Source organism: Lepisosteus oculatus, chromosome 27 (assembly GCF_040954835.1).
Source record: "Lepisosteus oculatus isolate fLepOcu1 chromosome 27, fLepOcu1.hap2, whole genome shotgun sequence".
NCBI lineage: Eukaryota > Metazoa > Chordata > Actinopteri > Semionotiformes > Lepisosteidae > Lepisosteus > Lepisosteus oculatus.
In genome coordinates this window covers 4,914,588-4,929,569 of record NC_090722.1, presented here as the reverse complement: position 1 = coordinate 4,929,569, position 14,982 = coordinate 4,914,588, and the positions used below count along the sequence as shown (strand labels likewise).

Below are 14,982 nucleotides of genomic sequence, written 5' to 3'. Positions count from 1 at the left end.
GTGGGAGAGAGGAGGACGGGGGGTTATAGCTCATGTTTTTCTTTTTTTTTGCGTGGATATATCAGTGTTCTGTGGGGGGGGTGGGCAGATCGGATGCCGTTTCTCTCTCAACAGAAGGTGACCTCTAACCCCCCTCCAGCTCACGAGCCCCTTTCGTTGGCCGTCCACGCGGCCTTAGCGCGACTGTCCAGTTTGCGTCCCCCTATATCCTTTACCCATACAGCCGTCTATACCGCCGCGGGGATCGATAACTGCAGCATCTGTTCCGAGCAGGCCGCACTCCCCCACCGCGTGAGACGGCCCTTCATTTTTTTTGGTTGTTTTAAATTGCTGCTCTGTGGAATTCCGGCGTCTTCGAGGCTTAAAATGAACAGTAATTAACGTGCATCCTCACGAGCCTGCCGCGACGTCCACGAATTGACGCGACTGAACTGTTCGTGGTGTTCGCGGATCTTGAGGAAAAGCGCGAGTTATCGGCAAAAAGGTCCAGCAATTCTTCTTATTATTATTGTGTGTAATTTTCCGGATTATTAAAAAAAAGCGCCCCGCTCTCCTACCGATTTAGGAGCTCACGTTTCGAAAACGTTTCGAGCAAAAACGGTTAAAATGTGAAATTAATTCCATGTGAGTATTAATCTTCCCTCTGCGAATTACTGCACACACGAAGAAGGTCAAACCGCGGCTGATTCACTTCGTGAATCCAAATCGCCGCCAGTCGGGACCCGTATTTTAATGCCTTTGGTTTCAGCGGTGTTTTGACTTATATTTTTGTTTTTAATTATTCGCGTTGCTGGTAAAACGACCTGTCATTCTGTTTCAACCAAGATTGGGATTACTAATAATAGTATGAACACAAGTCTAACATTTCACTGCAGGCCCTTCAAAATAATTTCGTTTCTTTCTGCAAAACGGTCGTATTCTTATTAAAGAGTTCTCCTATACAAAGACTTATCTACATTTCGGCGACACTTTCCGGGAACTGATGAGTTCGGCTTTACCAATAACAAACCTAAAACCTACCAGTGCGTCGCATTTCAGAAACTATCTTCATTTAAATTATTTGATCAAGTTCGGGAGACGGACTAGTACATTCGCAAAACCGATCACCTCTTTTGAAAGCGATGAAACCGGCGCTCAAAGACAGTGTTGCAGCAAGAAACAAAAACCCACATGCACGCAGCGTGGTGTGGTAAATCGCACTTTGATAAGTCATTAACATACGGATTGTCATTCCCAGCTGAGCAGCGTATTTATGTAAACGATGTTTGAGTGTAAACCGATAAAACTGGGTTTATTGCAGACGGTAATGTCTGCACAATGCCGCTTTTTTTTCCGTGGTTATATTTTGGATTGCACAGTTTGTCACCGATTGATCAATTTTAAAAACGGGGTGATAAATGCCACTGTGTGTTCCCCTCTCGCCCGCCTTTCTTTGGAGTAAACCTGCGGGAGCGAACGGGTTAAACCGAAGTTGGAGTTCCGCTGCGCATCTGTCAGATTTTTAAGCCAGTGACGCGTTGAAACGAGAGAGCGAGAGAAAGCGGGAGAGAGAGGGAGGAGAGAGAGACGGAATTGGTGGGGAAATCGATGAAGTGGCAGGCGAAGAGAGACGGGGGTTGAAAATCGAGAAAGGGAGAGACGGGCAGTCAGGCTGCCGGCTGACACACACACACAGCCCGGGAGACGCGGAAGGGGGACGTGCAGCCGCCGGTGTGCCCGACCTCTCGTCCGCGGTCCGGTCTGATCCAACAGCTGGTGCGCGGCGCTGGGCAAGCGGACAGACAGCCGGGAGCAACGCGCCGATAGACGGATAAGGCGACTACAGAGGAGAAAGCGTTTCTCTTTGACCGCTTTTGCACGACTCTTCACGGGATTATTACGGACTACAAGAGGACCCTTTGTGTTTCATTTTCTGTTTGTATGTATGAAATTATATCTCTATGTGGAACCTTCGTCACCATCTACTCTGAAGTGCTAAGCAATTAACACCCGGTTTTGAATATTAGCCAGACTTCTAACCCCGAGCGACTGGAGGGAAAACTTTGGATGCTTTCTTTGATTTTAAATTTTTTCCCCCATTTCTTCGACACTGCAGCACATCGTTGGAGTTCGGTTCACCTTATCTGAATGGCAAGCGCGTCACCCAGAGGTGAAAGATCGGGATGCGCCGTCTTGTGCGTGTGGATGCTCAGATCGCTCGCCGCTTATAATTTCGTTTTCTCCTAAAATGACATAACTCCCCCCCCAGGACCGAAGAGGAGACTGGGGAGGTGGGAGTGGTGAGCAGGCTGGAGACACGCGAGGACCCGTAGGGCTCACCGCGAAGCGAGGCCGCCGCCGTGCGCATACATTATTCAGATGCAAACAAGTTAACTTTTGTGCCGCTCGAAAAGACAAAACATATCTGTATCCTGAGAGGAATACAAAGAGGGAGAAAGCTCGAACGGAGCTCAAAATCGGAGGGTCCCCGAGTCAGAACCGGATTAGCCCCGGGTGTCCTCACGATTTAAACGAGAAACCGACGGACACGCGAGTGATTATATCCGCCGTCCGACAGCCCACTAATCCGGTCCACGAGTGTGTCTTCCTTTACGGAAAAGAGGGCAGAAACAACAAACCCGTTAAGGACAGGGGATTTCACGACACAAATAAGAAAAAAAAACCCCCATGGATGGCAACATGGGGCAGCTGTCTGGCCACGGGCACCCCGGCCGGGAGCTCTGCGCCGTTTTCCCCCGGGGCCCCCTGGGGCCCCCCATGGCCCTGGGGGGCCCCGAGCCTCACCCCCCCGGCTTGGAGCACTCCATGTCGGCGCTGGGCTACGGGGGGGACTCGCCCACCGGCTCCGGCAGCACCTACACCACCCTGACCCCCCTCCAGCCCCTGCAGGACAAGTACCGGCACCCCCACCTCCACTCCCACTCCCACTCCCACTCCCACCCCCCGCCCCCCGCCTGCCTGCCCGCGGGCAACGTGGTGGGCAGCTTCACGCTCATGCGGGAGGAGAGGGGCCTGGGGGGCAGCTTCTACAGCCCCTACGCCAAGGACCTGCCGCTGACGCCATGCCTGGGCAGCTCGGGGCATGGGTACGGCGCCGGCGCCGGCGGGCCAGCGTTCTCGGGGGGCTACGAGGTCCATCTCGGGGGGCCGGGCGCGGGGGGCGCGGGCCTCTTCCCCAGGGAGGTGTCGCCCCCGCCCCTGGGCGGCGGGGGGGCGGCGGGGCAGCCGCTGAGCAAGATGGGCCCCCCGCCTCCTCACGGGCACCCGGCGTACGGCCACCCCTTCCCGCACCCCCACCCTTACGAGGCCGGCGAGCTGCACCCGGCCCCCCCAAGCCGGGGCCTCCCCCCCCCCCCCAGCCAGGCCGGCGAGGCGGGGGAGATCAACACCAGGGAGGTGGCCCAGCGCATCATCGCCGAGCTCAAGAGGTACAGCATCCCCCAGGCCATCTTCGCCCAGCGGGTGCTGTGCCGGTCCCAGGGCACCCTCTCCGACCTCCTGCGGAACCCCAAGCCCTGGGGCAAGCTGAAGTCCGGCCGCGAGACCTTCAAGAGGATGTCCCACTGGCTGCAGGAGCCAGAATTTCAGAGGATGGCCTCCCTCCGGCTGGAAGGTACGTCTCCAGCGAAGCCGGGGCTGTGGTGGTCCAGAGCCGTCCAGTCCGGACCGCCAGCCACCAGCACCGCCGACTGAGAGCTTTAGAGTCAAAGCCCCCCCCCCCTTTCCTCTCAAAGCAGTGAATGGCTGAGGGTCAGAACCCGTGTCTGATGTCATGGCGATGATGTCATAGGCGATGACATCGCCGCCCGGTAGTGATGGGCCGTCACGCCTAGGAAAGATTTTACAATTTGGGGTTGGGTAAGAATCCATTTAGGTAATCAACACGAGCCGCTCACGAGGACAGCAACCAATTATTATTCTGATCCTTCTTAAGCACAGTACACAACTGCAGTGAAACAGTACTGCAGTTAAGCTCTTTAACACCATAAGAGCCCTGTGCTTAGACACTGCTTAAAAGTAATGAGAGGATTTCAAGATAGTGCAATTTTCCTGCTGAAGTACAGAGCCCTCAGTGCCTACTGAGTCAGGTGCAGACGGTTCCTAAAGCAATATAATTAATTAATTACACTTATATAGCGCTTTTCTGGACACTCCACTCAAAGCGCTTTACAGGTAATGGGGATCCCCTCCACAACCACCAGTGTGCATCCCCACCTGGATGATGCGCCAGTACTCTCCCCACACACCAGCTCTCAGTGGGGAGGAGAGCAGAGTGAGGAAGACAGTTCATAGATTGATATAGGAGGGCTGCATCATCACAACAGTCAGTGTTCTGAAATGATTGTTCTGTTACTTCTTCGATCAAGCTGCCAGACACCCTGCGCCAACCTCAAAAGGTTCAGGAGGTTTCAGTAGCGACCAAGTGAGAAGACGTTGCGTGTGAAATTCCAGGCCATAGTCCTCTGCAAGCAACGGGAGATGAGGCAGTCAGTGTGTCAAGTATAAACCTTCACAGAAATAGTGCAGACAGCTCTCGTTTAGACAGGTGCGTATGAAGAATAAATGCCTAAACGCACGCGTTAGAACTTCTGAACCTCCTTTTTCTTTTTCCTCCATGTATGATGCTGTCCAATGCAATGTGCCTCTACAGTGACAGTTTGGAATATCTGTGCACATTAAAGACTCGGAAGAGATGTATAGGCGAGACCATCTGGGCTTATTTGGATGTTATCCGGATGAGAATCTGAAATCAATAACCTACTACATAAAGAAAAAAACATCCCAGGGAATCTGTTTCAGTACTATGGCTTGGTATCTTGTTAAAAAAACCAACCACACTATTCTTTGTGCCTAGTTTTTACTTGCCCACATGGGTCCTTGTTCCGAAGACTTGTGAAATAGTCCAGCACCATCTAAAGAGATTCCGATCATTTCAGCAGCCTGACCAAGACAGTGGGGAACAAAATCACAGATCCCTGAAATGACTCGAATGCAGGGATAGAACCAGCTCCTGAAATGTCCTGTTGATCCCCTAGTGATCAATAACAGAAATCAGGTGTTTTCTGCGAAACCCTCCAACAGAGTGGATATGGGGGAGACAGCAGGTCGGGGAGCTCTGGTCAACTCAGGCCCTTGATTTCGGCAGACTGATAGGTTTAATAGGTCTCCTTGAACATCAACAGCTACCGCCCATTGAAAAGTGTTAAGATGAGCCAGTTAAAATAACAATCAGCTCAGCTGGCTTGTTAAGAGCCAAGGGGCATCTGCACCACTGCTCTGCAATCGAGACGGTTTCCTTTCTGTGTTTTCATGCCACTGGAATTCGAAGGTTTTGCTTTTAATAGGGCACGCTGTCTTAAGGGCTCACCTGCTTGGCATCACGTCAGTTCATGGAGGCCTTCTAGCTGTTCCAGTGCAAGCAGCTCCTGGCTTCTGGAAATTCAACACAGAATGTTCTTCCTCTTTCACTCTGGACTTCTGTGAACACTGGCTACCTTTGTGGACACATTGACTGCAGGACTGAATGCACAATTCGGGCACAATTAGGGCAGCCCTTGAGCAGGTGCCAGTCCTTGTTTGTGCAAGTTTAGGTCCTGGCTTTGTTCACGCGCTTTAATTGGCGGGTCAAAAAAGGCAACCTTCTTAGTCCACACTGGTGCAGAGGAGCGCGTTCCTCTGGGTCAGAGGTCGCAGAGCTGCTGAATCAGGGCAACAGCCTCTCGGCAGCAATGTTGTCAATATTAATGGCCGCACAGTGTCCTTGTCGGCTGTCATTTCAACATTGAAAACGACAACCAAGCTACCTGTCAGCGTCCTCTGTCATTAAAGGTAATGAGTGAATGATTCACAAACATATTTAACCGAGAGCTTCTTCTGCAGCTTTAACTGTGATATAAACTGCGGGTGGGTCAGATTCTCACACTCAGTTTAACAGCACTTTCAGATTAAAGACAGGTTGCAACAACGCCCCTCTTAGGAGGGAAGACTACAATGCAATAAATCTAGTGGTGTTTTGTGCCTTGCTCTGGTGTTTTGGAAAAGATCGTCTCGATGCAGTGTTTATATGAAAATGTCTGTGCTGCAGCGTAATATACTGCCCCATCCTCACTCTGTCTTTTGAGAAACCGAGTGCCCTGTTTTATGCGTGCTGATTTTGCCAAAGAAATATCATCTGTAACTACGCATAGCCCGAGCCGGAGCTTGTACAAATCTGGACCCAGAGTCCTGTGGATTTTGTTTTCCTATGTCGTTCCTGTCTGGTGGCTCTTGGGAAAAATGGGCTAACTGGGGACAGTTAAGGAAATGATGAGCTGAGGGTGCTGCTTATTAATAAAGAACTCGCAGATGAGGAAAGGCAATAGAGGTGTTGGTCTGCAGCAGATGATGCAAGAGAAGGCAACTTGAGGGGTACATGCAGAGAGCAGTGAAGAGCAGAGGTTCCACAATCCTGGTCCTGGACGGCCAGTCAGTGTGTCTGATGATTCTCCAGGGCTCTTTAAAGCTGCAGCCACTGACGAAATGAGAGTAGCTTTTCAAAACGGATGCAGCAAACCGATAATGAGCTGACTCTCCAGTGGAACCGAAAATCAGTAGATCCCCCCCCCCCCCCACCAGGACCAAGACTTGAGGAGGGATCCCTGGTGCAGAGAGAGATGGATCCCAAGGAGCAGCGCGGCGCGTAGCTCTCTCGGCCTGGGAGCTGGCGCCCGAGGGGTTAATGCGCTTCAGAGGGCTGGCACAGTCTGAGCTGCACAGAATTAATCAATAATTTCTATCAGCCCTCAGCCCCAGACATCACCGGTGTGTGCGCGCGCGTGTGTGTGTCTGGGATGGGGTGTGTGTTCAATCACATTTCCAACGCGAGACGGAGACATGCATCATTATTAGGAAACGTTCCCATGATCATAAGAGCCCTATATGGGAATATTTATGTTCCCCGTGTGTGCGCCGTGCAGGGGATTTATAGCATGGTAATTGTGGGCCTTTTACTGATGATTACAGCACAAGGAAGCTTTTACTTAATGGCCACTTCTGGGCTCTCTGGCAGAGACCGGAGACACTGGAGTCTTTGGTGGAAAAACGGAGGGCTCTGGTTGGACTCCCAGTTTCAGGGTTTTTCCAAGAGAAAGGGCCTTATTTATTCATGTGGGCTGAGAAAGAGCATCTGTCCAAGTTCCAGCTGCTGAAAATGGGGCACTGTGTGAGGACACTGTGAGACCTCTTGCTGTGCTTGTGAGGTGTGTGGTTAATGTTAAATTAAATGCGTGTGCTGTATGGGATTCTGCAGGTAGGGAATGCTGTTTAATGAACCACCGCATTAAAATAATTGTCCAGTCCTGGGTGTACCCCTCCTTGTGCCTGTTGCTTGCCGGGATAGGCTTCAGCTCCCCTGTGACCCTGGATTGGATAAAGAGGTTCCAAAATGGATGGATAGAAACAATTGAGGGAAAATGTGACAAAATTAGAAGAGACTGTTTGGCCCTTTGGGTTTCTACTAGGTGAGTGATTCGAGAACATCCCCTAAGCGTTTCATACAGGGTATCGGCTTCAGCCATGTTGCTGAGAGCGTGGTCCCTACTCCCACAACCCTTTGTGTAAAGAAGTGTCCACGGTTTCCATTTTTAATGTGCTTCTGCTTCGGTTCCACGTGTCTTGACTTCAGGCTCATGTTTTATTGTCGATCTTGATTTTTGACTTCTAATTAATTAATTAAACAAGCCCCTTGGTTCAATTCTAAAAAGAGTAATCTTTTAATCTGCCATTGCGCCTGCTACAAAAGAGATGGTCATTTTTCTGGTAGCTTTAGAAATCTGCAGTTACCAGTGATAAGTCTCTTTTGACGCTGTATGTCTTTAAAACAAGTAAAAAGGCCGTTTTAATCATTTTTGTGATTTTAATACGGATTATCTTTTATGGCATTCATAGGAAGCTTTCTGATAAAATAAGACGCCCGTCTTATTTTCAATTCACAGAAAAAAATGTAACAAGACGGAGCTGTGATTTGCGGACTCGCTCCAACTCCGTGTCTCCGAGTTTCCGCAGAAGATGTCCTAAACGTCTTCAAGCCCGTCTTTCAGACTCTCACCCGTTTCCAATTGGAAGAGAGCACAGCGCCCTCTCGCGGCAACACGGGGCCGGTTCTCCACGCTGTTCGCGTCAGCAAAATAAAATCCCGGCGCGCTTCCATTAAGCAATGCTGATCAAGGCCTCTTTAAAGAGTGCATTTAGGTAATTACTGAAGTCACCAAAAACATGTTTAAGCCCACTTAGCCGTTTGAGCACTTCGGAATTTGCTGCTCTGTTTAACTCGGCCAGACTTTTCCGTCTTAATAAAAAATAAATTAGCCTCCTCTGATGCGGTAATCATTCACCGCCGCCTCTCCATGCAAATGACTTTTATGAGGAATAATGAACTATGAATGATGAAAAAGAAACTGTGGACTAGGCACTTCATTCTGAAGAGGGAGCGGCCGCCTTAACTTAACCCCCTAGAGGTTATGATTCCGCGGGCTTTTCCGGAAGCAGTTCCCGTTAAATGCGATCAGTCCGAACAGCGCGTTCTTTCTGTATGAAGTCGCACTTCTAATCTAGGCCTCCAGAATTCTCTGTTTCCATCAAATGCTCTCCTACGTTGGGGTTGGAATACATTGCAGGTCACTAGAGAAGGCTGGTGCCCTCAGCAACAGCCTTGGGTATGATCAACTATAGCGACCAAGAGCTATGTAACACTGTGGAGAAAATACAAATTTAAGCAAGGTTACGAAGGAGAGGAGGTTGATAAGCCCTTCTGTTCTGTTTGGTCGTTAATAGCGAGTGGAACTCGGGGTCTTACTGGGTATTGGCTTCAAACCACATGGCTGGGTAGCTTGTTCCCCACTCCCACAACACTTTGTGTAAAGAAGTGCCTCCTTTTTCTCAGTTTCAAAGGCACGTCCATGCAGTTTGCTCCTGGTTTCCTCTTTTAGAATGTAGAACAGTTTTGATGTCAACTCAAATCTCAGTTATGCGGGTTGAGACAGGAGAGATACTAATGCCATTACACAGTATAGGGATGCGTTCAAATTGCTGGGACATGGGAACGCACTTAGGACAGGATTGCAGTCGTTTGATGGGGAATATTACTCAAAGCCAATTGCAGATCAACTAAGGATGAGTGTTATTTTCTCTGGATAAAGTTAAGATTGAAGAGCTGGATAGGCAAAATAGTAATATTTGTGAAACAACCTGCTGGCTGGCGTTTCTTCCACAACTTTGAAAAACTGTGACAAGGTGGACGTTTGGGAGTATATAGAAGAAAATACAAGCGATGCAGGGGCAAAACCTTTGGGACGCGAAAGTGAAAGTTTCCTGACACCTGTGCCAACACAAAAACAAATGGTGTGTCTAAGATCTCATGCGGGATGTGCGTGTTCCAGTCCGCTGATATCCTGTTCCACACTGCTGGTCTTGTCCATCGGGATGGGAGAAGGGATGAGATTGGACTTGATACCATGCTAATGACAATATCTTTGTAGAACCTGGGATTCATTCTAAATTTAGGGAGGCGGGCCTGTGTTGTACATGACATTTCAGGAATAACCGCGAGGTGGGGGGTAGCTCTGTCAATAACAGCCACTGTGTGGGGAGAAAGCCTTGTATAGGTTCCAATGCAGCGACCACCTACAATGGAGCTGTACTGCGTGGTGACCTTCCAGAAAACGGCTTTCTTCATAATGGCACTTCACGCCTTCGCCGAACGGTGCTGTGACCTCCTGCCACCACCAGACCTTCCTTGCGCTGACGGTGAAAGGGGTGTGGCCTTCTTTTCGAGTTTCTGTCCACCCCGACGGTGCAGATGGGCTTTGGAAACCCAAGCTCATGCCTCTCAGCCAGCGCCCCCACCCCAAGCGCAGCAGTTCCAGAATCCACTGTCCCCTTACAGCAGGCGCTAGTCTTGTGGGGGTTCCTGCTCTGCTGCGCCCCACCAATGAGTCCTGCGGAGTGGAAGCTGCTCCTTATCTCCTGAACCAGCTGTGGCAGGGTCTCTTTCCGGCGGGATTCGGCTGGTGGGCACGGGCTCCCACTGGGTGCTGGTTTGAGAGATGAGGGCCTTGGGGTTCATTCAAGCACCCCCTAAAAACGTGAACAGCGGGAATCTGATTCCCCATTGCGGGTAGTTTAAAGGACAAGGGTGGTTCGTGTCCAGAAAAAGCCACACGTTGCAGAGACACCCTTCGAACCCGTGTCTGGGGCAGAGCAAACGACAGAAACGACCTGAAGATGGAGGAGCTGGCCGCTGCTTCAGGAGAGATAAGGGCTCGGAGGGAGAGTGCGATTTGTGCTTCACCTTGAGGATGTGTTGGGGGACGATCTAGGCCTGTCCTAACGTGTCCTTGTCTCCTCGCCTGTCCTCAGCCTGCAAGAGGAAGGAGCAGGAGCAGAGCAAGACGGAGAGGAACCAGCCCAAGCGGACCCGGCTGGTCTTCACGGACCTGCAGCGCCGCACCCTCCACGCCATCTTCAGGGAGAACCACCGGCCGGCCAAGGAGCTGCAGGTCACCATCTCCCACCAGCTGGGCCTGGAGCTGTCCACTGTCAGCAACTTCTTCATGAACGCCCGTCGGCGCAACCTGGACAAGTGGCTGGACGAGGGGCGGGCGTCCCCCTCTGGCTCCTCCTCCGCCGTGGCCTGTAGCACTGCCTGAAGGGGGCGCCGGTGGGTTGGGGGTTGCCGGGCGCCGGGGAGAGGACGGACAATCAGGAGGACCCGGTCGAGGAGGGTCAAGGTTCGGAGGAGGGGGGCATCCGCGTTTCTATTTTGAGGTTCGTGCCCGTTTCTTGCAAGGGTCCTGAGTTATGGAGAGACTGCGCCGAGGGAGATGAGGGAACCAAGCAGAGTGAACGGCCTGGCATTCGGACGATGCGCTTGGTTATATTGCTGCGCCTTCAAAAATCCATCCAGTAAAGGTTTCAGATGGGCTTTGGAGGTTGTGTCGATCGCGGGTCTCTGCTGATCCCTGCTTGCACAGAAGGTCCCCAGAGCCCAGCTGAACCCAGAGCGCGGGTTCGAGCTGCTTCAAGTCACAGTGGGCCTGGGCCAGGGCCAGCCAGCTGCAGTTGAGATGAGAGGCTCCAAACATGTCTCCTTTTGCAGACACCTCAAAGGGAATAAAGACCTATCTTCTGTGTTACAGCATAAGGCTGATTGCCTGGCTTGGGCAGGGGAAAGTTTTGTGTCAACTGGGTGAACAGTCTTGAAGCTTTAAGAGGGTCTGTATAAGATGTTAAGATAATGTTGATGTTTTCCTCCAGATAGCAAACGTTCTTTTACAGGTGTACTTGGATACTCTGTGGGCTGAGACCCTTTGGGAATCTTTACACAGTCTTGATGCATTAGAAATATATTATTATTGCCACTCTAGGCTCAGATCTTCAGGGGAAATAGAAAAAGGATCTGTTGGATCCACTTAGGCTGAGGAATCTTTATCCACTTGTGAAGCTGATTGCTGTATTTATTTTGTTGCCGTAGATCCTATTCATTGATTTATTTAATATATTTATTTACCTATTTATTTATGTATTTATTCTTCGTGTGCACGAGTGTTGAATCCACAGAGGTCAGGAAACTCCAGGTGAATTTGTCCTCCATGCTCATCCATGGTCAGATGAAGTCCTTGAATGTATTTACCTCCTCGAATGAGTGACGTTTGCTGGTTCATTATGCTTTGGCAAAGCTTGGTCTCACAGCAGGCCTTGAACTGAGCTCCTGTGGTCCAGGGCCTGTGGAGAGCAAGGACTGACTGACAATTGGAAAGACGTCAATCTAAGGTGCAGCTCCTGGATGAGATGAGTTGTGTAGCGTTCCCCAGATCTGTTCTTATAAAAGTCAGGATCGTCGCCACTAAATGTTTCTGGAATGTGTAAGCGTTGGACACTGTACTGGTGGCTGGTGAAGCTCACTGGGACTGAGTGACGTTACAGCACAGTTAAGGTAGAGCTTTGCTCCGCTGGGTCTAGATCCCTCCCTCCAATGACTGTTACAGCATGCTCTTTGAAAGAAAAGCTCATGAAAGAACCCATCGACCTTTGTAGACTTCAAAGGGCTGATTTTTTTTTTGTGCCTGTCTGGTCAGCTAGCCCAGGATCTTGTGGTGCCGGTGGGGGTGCAGGGGGTAAAGGGGGAGGGGGGGGGGGGACCTCTGTTCACACAGGGGGGTCGAGATCAGTGAGCCAGGCAGGGGAACAGGAGAAGTGTTGGGAATTCTGGAGGCAGGCGGGTGAAGGGAGAATCTAAATTCACTGGACACCAATTGTCAATGATCCTGCACACAGGGAGGGTGCAAATCGATGGCAACAGACTAACAAGGAGTTTGGGATGAAAGACAAAATCAGGACCCTCACTGAGTGAGCCAGCTACTCAGTGCTGCGTCTCTGCACTAGGTGAAGGGCATCAGAGGGAGTTGAAAGGGAGCAGGCGTGACTTAATCCCAGATCTGAGAGGTAGGAGTCAGGGCGTGAGGCCAGGCTTTATTAGAGATGTGCAGGGCAGCACAGTGGTCAGCATTGCAGCCTCACAGCGCTGGGGTCCCGGGTTCAACTCCTGAGGTGCTGTCTGTGTGGAGTTTGCATGTTCTCCCTGGGTTGCGGGGGTTTCCTCCAGGTGCTCTGGTTTCCTCCCACAGTCCTAAGACACGCTGGTGGGTTAAATGACGTGTCTGTGTGTGCCCTGCAATGCACTGGCATCCCATCCAGGGTGTATCCTGCCTTGTGCCCGTTGCTTGCTGGGATAGGCTCCAGCTCCCTATGGCCCCTGGCTAAAGCAGTGAGACAGATGAATGAGAGGATCAATGTGTGGACACTACAGTCAAGCTATTCCTTTCATACTGTATCTTAAAGACTACTCCTACCCACACCCAGCCCTGAAGAACTAAATGAAAGCAAGCCAACAATCAAAGTCCTATAGAAGGAAACGTTCACTTTCTCAGAAAGCTAAAATAAGCACCTTTCAAAACATTGCTTTATTAGAGTAGCAGAAAAGAGCTAATTTACCAAAACGAATTGCTGTGCTCCTGGCAGGTGTCTTCTCTCCTGCAAGGCTAGGCCTGCTAATCGAGATCATGCACGTGGTGTTGTGCTGTTTGCAATCTTCACGAGACCCTGTCCCTACGCCCCACCACCTGTCCCCCTGGGACCTCTCCTCAGTGTCTCTCCTTGACATCCCTGCAGCTCAGGCATGAAAAGAAACAGCTCCCCTTGTCTGGCCCAGCTTCGTGCCTTCAGACCGATCATTTCAGCACATGGGCCGATTAAATCCCGCTTCTGGGCAGCCCAGGCGCTCTGGAGCAAAATTCGGAAAGATAGATCGCGTGGAGGCAACAGGGCGGTCTTCTGGCTGGGCAGGAGCCCATGTGCTTTGTTCTGCTTGAGTTTTATTAGGAAATGAGACAAGGGCAATCTTAACATGAAGCAGAAGTCTGGTTTTCATTTCAATCTGCGTCAGTGATTGTAAAATTGCCAGGAGCACGATGCTGGGGATGCAAAATGCGGAGCAGGAAGTGGACTGGATTCCTGACGGTCGCCTGCCAATGAACAGGCTGGGTTTTGTGGATTTCAGCCATGTTCCAGATAACAGGGTGATGCTGGTCAAACAGCTGTGCTGCCCAGGGCCAGATGTTGGTCACAGCTGGTCCAGCTCTCCCTAAGCCCCTGATGGCCTGCAGGTGACCCCTCTCATGTCACCTTGGGCTCCCATAAGCGGTCAGCTGTCTATGGAAAGGAGAAACGCAGTTTCTATTTATGCTGAGATCTGCATCTTGAAGAACGAGCACTTTCGCAGGGCGATTTCAAGGAAAAATGATGTTGGTGATACAGAACAGAGGAGTCAAAGTCTCCAAGGAATGGTCTGTCTTTATAATCTTATACATGTACATTTATACTGTATGTGAATATTGTATGAGTATGTGAATGTGTACAGTATATGTATATTGTATTGCTCTATGAACATGTAGAGTGAGTATATGTGTACTGTACGTGTATACTGTATGTTTGTGTACAGTATAGGTATATTGTATATGGATGTGTACAGTATATCTATACTGTATGTATATATACTGTATGGCTATATGAATATGTACAGTATATGTGTACATGCTCTGTACAGTACATGTGTACTGTAGGTCTGAGTACAGTATAGGTATAGTGTATGTTTCCGAGTGCGTACAGAATATCTATACTGTATGTCTGTGTACAGTATGGGTACTGAATGTTGTCTGTGTACATGACCTTGTACAGTATATGCTTATGCAGAGCCTGGTCTATGTGGTGTAATGGGTAAGGAGAAGAGGGATATCACAGAGCACATCCTGGGAACGACGCTCGGAACGGCACTGTTTTTTAAGAGACGCGCAGGGGGACGGTGCTCTCCTGAAAACGTCTGAATTCACGCTTTGCTTTCTGTGGAATGTGTCCATGTCAAGTCTGGCGCCATCGTGCTCCGGTCTCGGAGCGCTCGTGCACATCTGCGGGCGTGTTTCCATGTGATTGCAAGTATTTTCTCTCTCGATAAACATTCACCTGGCAGTTTATTGTCAACAACGAACATGCTTGGGAGTCTCTCCTAACTTTTTTATTACTTCTTTGGAATGTGCGTGTTGGCTCCTTTAAACTCTAATGAATGTGGCTAAGAAACCAAAGAATGATAATACTGGTAGTAAGAATGACTACACCTTAATCGAGACATTTTGTACCCGAAAAGAAAGAATCCTTCAAATACCTCATGACATGAATTTGTTTGGTGTGATGTTGCACTGGAAATAATTAAACGTAATTTGTTGACACAAGAAAGGTTTGGCTGCTGTTTCTTTATCAGTGTGCTGTGTGCACTGGCTGCTGGAATTTCTGAGTTTTTTGTTTTTAAAAATAATTTGATAACAAGGGCTTTGATTCCTCTCTTGGCCTGCAAAAGGTGTGACTGACATTTGCTATGTGTGGTATTTTAGCTCA

At 50.0% G+C, this 14,982-nt stretch overlaps 1 protein-coding gene across 1 annotated transcript; it reads left to right on the top strand.

Moving 5' to 3' along the window:
• The first annotated feature begins 709 nt into the window (after positions 1 to 709).
• onecutl (one cut domain, family member, like) lies at positions 710 to 12,145 on the top strand. The gene is made up of 2 exons (XM_006641795.3): positions 710 to 3,613; positions 10,396 to 12,145. The coding sequence occupies exons 1-2, from the start codon at positions 2,668 to 2,670 to the stop codon at positions 10,683 to 10,685; spliced, it is 1,236 nt and encodes a 411-aa protein (XP_006641858.2). The 5' UTR covers positions 710 to 2,667; the 3' UTR covers positions 10,686 to 12,145.
• The last annotated feature ends 2,837 nt before the right edge of the window (positions 12,146 to 14,982 follow it).